Source organism: Lipotes vexillifer, unplaced genomic scaffold (genome assembly GCF_000442215.2).
Source record: "Lipotes vexillifer unplaced genomic scaffold, Lipotes_vexillifer_v1.1 scaffold283, whole genome shotgun sequence".
In the NCBI taxonomy this organism is placed as follows: Eukaryota; Metazoa; Chordata; class Mammalia; order Artiodactyla; family Lipotidae; genus Lipotes; species Lipotes vexillifer.
The window spans coordinates 86,018-89,826 of NW_006789004.1; the positions used below are offsets into that span (position 1 = coordinate 86,018).

General features: G+C 42.7%; 1 protein-coding gene across 1 annotated transcript in view; it reads right to left on the reverse strand.

Moving 5' to 3' along the window:
• Positions 1 to 2,001: 2,001 nt before the first annotated feature.
• Positions 2,002 to 3,809, reverse strand: part of MYO5C (myosin VC) — a 121,412-nt gene continuing 119,604 nt past the window's right edge. The window contains exon 41 of the mRNA XM_007461908.1: positions 2,002 to 2,728. Coding sequence (XP_007461970.1) covers positions 2,576 to 2,728 — 153 coding nt within the window. The 3' untranslated portion in view covers positions 2,002 to 2,575. The remainder of the gene's footprint in view (positions 2,729 to 3,809) is intronic.

Below are 3,809 nucleotides of genomic sequence, written 5' to 3' on the forward strand. Positions count from 1 at the left end.
CAGGGTTGGCCCCTGTAAATTCATACCCTGCTTTACTGAGCAACCCTGACATTCACCTGTAACTGAAGGTTATCAGCAGCTCCTGCCTCTTCACAGTCCTCACCCCACCAGCACCTCGTTGTTTTGGCCACTCTTGGTACATTCAGCTCCGTAGAGCTGATCAAGACTGTGGGGCGAGGGCTCCCCTGCCCCCTTCTCCATGCATAAACCTTTCAGGCTGTGCAGGTACCCCCGCCGTCTCCAAACAGGATCTACTCCTTCCCAGGACTGAACCCTCACGAGCCCTGCCGCCTCCAGGAGGACTTTGCCCCTGCAGTTCTGCTCGCCACGTCACGATGCCCACAGGGTAGTGGAGGGAATGGCCAGCGTTACTGTCTTATAGCCCAGGATAAATGCTGTAAGGCAGACAGGAGCCCTGAGTTACGGGTGCCAAAAAGGAAGGGTGATGGTCTCTTTGTGGCATAGGGGAAACCTGGAAGGGGCATGGAGAAGGCAGTCCGTGTGGATCAAAACCCAGCCAGCTCTCCACCAAGTAGTCCCTCATTCTGGCACAGTCTGGGAGCCCCATGCAGACAGAGCCTGAGCCAGTACTGAGGGCATATTTACTTCCTCTCTAAAAAATTTTATATATGTTTTATGAGATATTATGTGATGCTTTTTTTTTTTTCTGGTACGCGGGCCTCTCACTGTTGTGGCCTCTACCGTTGCGGAGCACAGGCTCCAGACACGCAGGCTCAGCGGCCATGGCTCATGGGCCCAGCCGCTCCGCGGCATGTGGGATCCTCCCGGACCGGGGCACGAACCTGTGTCCCCCGCATCAGCAGGCGGCCTCTCAACCACTGCGCCACCAGGGAAGCCTTTATGAGATATTATGAATCTATAAAGATTCTAGCATCTTCAAGTATGACCCTTAAAGAAAGGCATAAAACTTGTACACTTAAAAAAACTGTAATCTCCTAGCAATTAAAAGAATCTGGCCCAATTCATTTGGTAATTTATTTTGATTAAAATGTCACAAAGTTCTACTTCTTATTTCTTCATATACAATGTATCTAAATGAACTAAATTCAATCATTTGTAATATGAAAAGACATTACATATTAGTAGGGTGATGTTGCTTCATAATCATGTATTATTTCCACTCCTAAGATACATGCCCATGTTACAGAATCACAGCTATGGCCTGTGACTTTGGGGTGATGCAGAAGAGGCCACAGGCCAGGAGTGCTTATCAAACGATGTTTTATGCTCTGAAAGGAAGAAAGGAGAAAACTTGGGGGGAACAATAGTTCCCACAAAACTTGGGAAACAGATTTCTCAAAAGGAGGAACTGACAAAATTCTTCAATTATTCTTATGAGATCTTAAAACAGATTTGAATGCTGATAAGATAGAGAAAATCAACTATGTTGCCTTTTCAAACTTATTTTTTTAAGTTATTATATGAAAGATATTAAACAATGAAAAATTATGGCAAATTTGCTGGCAGATAAAGTTTAAAGAAATCTTCTGGAGGACGAGATGATAAATGGTGTGGAAATTAAGCTTGAATGATATATTAGTTTTTGTGGTTTTTTAGTAAATTTATTTATTGTATTTTTAAATTTTTGGCTGTGCTGGGTCTTTGTTGCTATGCACGGGCTTTCTCTAGTTGCAGTGAGCGGGGGCTACTCTTTGTTGCAGTGCGTGGGCTTCTCATTGTGGTGGCTTATCTCGTTGTGGAGCACGGGCTCTAGGCACGTCGGCTTCAGTAGTTGCGGCATGCGGGCTCAGTAGTTGTGGCTCACGGGCACTAGAGCGCAGGCTCAGTAGATGTGGCGCATGGGCTTAGTTGCTCTGCGGCATGTGGGCTCTTCCTGGACCAGGGATCGAACCCATGTCCTCTGCATTGGCAGGCAGATTCTCAACCACTGCACCACCAGGGAAGCCCTGATATATTAGTTTTAAAGGGATATATACATAAAAATACTTCTATGATTCATTTCAGATTGAATATTCTCTTAAAAATTGGAGGGGCCTGAAATATTTTTTTATGCAGGAGCACTCTTAGTAAAAAGAGTTGGTAAAATACCTCTGCCCCCATCAGGCAGGCATGGGGTGAGAGGACTTTGACAGGCCGCCATGGCCAAATGGGATTATTTGGAAGACTCAGCCCTAGAACCCATTTGTGGCTTCATAAATGTATCTGGGCTTCACACGAACTTTAGAAAACTTAGGATAAACTGTGTCCCTGGGTCTCACTCCCTCTGGGTGGACCGCTGTCACAAAATAGATCTAGACAAGAGGCACCTGGCAGAAAATACGAGACTTGCAGGAATTCTAGTAAAAGTTGGCTGAGATTCCAAAGGTAGCAGTGGCTTTTCCAACCTCAGCTAGTGTGTGTTAATTCTTACAAGATGACAGTGGCAGCACCATCACCACGAGCAAGAGAAGATGTGGCCCATTTGGAATAATTCTTATTTTCTTCCTCAAATCACATTCCAAAGCATTTCCAGTTCCAATTAATAAGCCACATCCCTCTATTTGACCTTCATTTAGCTTTTGAAAGAAAAGTGCATTTATTCTCTTTTTTCCTGCTATAATCTATTGAGAAAGCCTAGTTTGAAACTGCTGGGGATCTGGATCATTTCCAGAGCATGTGGAGAGGGGGTAAAAGGAAATGTGACTTGAAAGAGATATTTGGTATCCAACATCAGGTGTGATGAATCCTCTCGGCTATTGAGGAGAGCCTGAAATGAAAACCAGAGGAAAAATGAGTAAGGAAACCAGGGCACTCTGCTTTATGGCTGTCTGCAAGTCAAGAGCAAGGAAAACACAACAACTCTATCTCCAGCGAAAAACTCCTTTCAAAATCATGTGAGATAACACACAAAAGGGCTTTTTCAACAGCACAGCTCCAAGGTGAAATGGTTTATCCAGGTCTTCCAGATCAGCTCTCATGAATACTTAACTTGCTCTGTTCCACTTCAGAAGTTAATTTCCCACAGGATGGACTGACTGTAAATCGATCTACTTTCTATTCTTACCTATTCTCATGGCATAATTCTAAGATCAAACATGAGTGGAGCTCGGTATTAAATTTTTATTGCATTAATATTTCTTTTTAGTTCAGTGGTTTGCAAACCTTTTTGGTTTCAGGCCCCCTTTATACTCTTAAATTACCAAGGACGCCAAACAGCTTTTGTGCATGTGGTTATAACTACTGATATCTATCATATTAGTAATTAAAACAATAATTTTAAATATTTGTTAATTCATTAAAATAACAAGCCCAATACATGTTAACATATTTTTATTGAAAAACTATATTTTTGGAAATAAAAAAACTAGTGAGAAGTGGTATTGTTTCATAATTTTGTAACTCTTTTAAATGTCTGACTTAATATGACAGGTGGAATCTTGTATCTGCTTCTGCATTCACCTCTAGTGCTACGTTATTTTGGTTGAAATGTATGAAGAAAAGTCTGCCTCATACAGGTATGTATTTGGAAAAAGGAAGACTTTGCAGACTCCCTGAAATCATCTCAAGAATCCCCCTCTCCCCCAAGGACCCTTGAACCAAACTTTGAGAACTGCTGCCCTAGTTCATTGGGCAAGAAACTTCAGGGATTAAAATAAGAAAAAATGGGTACACAGGTTCTCTCTTTCCATTCAGCCTCTGCTCCCTTGCATATACTCAAAGACTGATGAGAAACAAGACATGCTGAAGGAACACAGAATGTGAGTCACGGTTTTGGTGTTTTTGTTCCCTTGCCACCCGGGGAAAAATGGGTTCTGAAAACAGGGAATTTGACAGGGAGAATTCCTGCT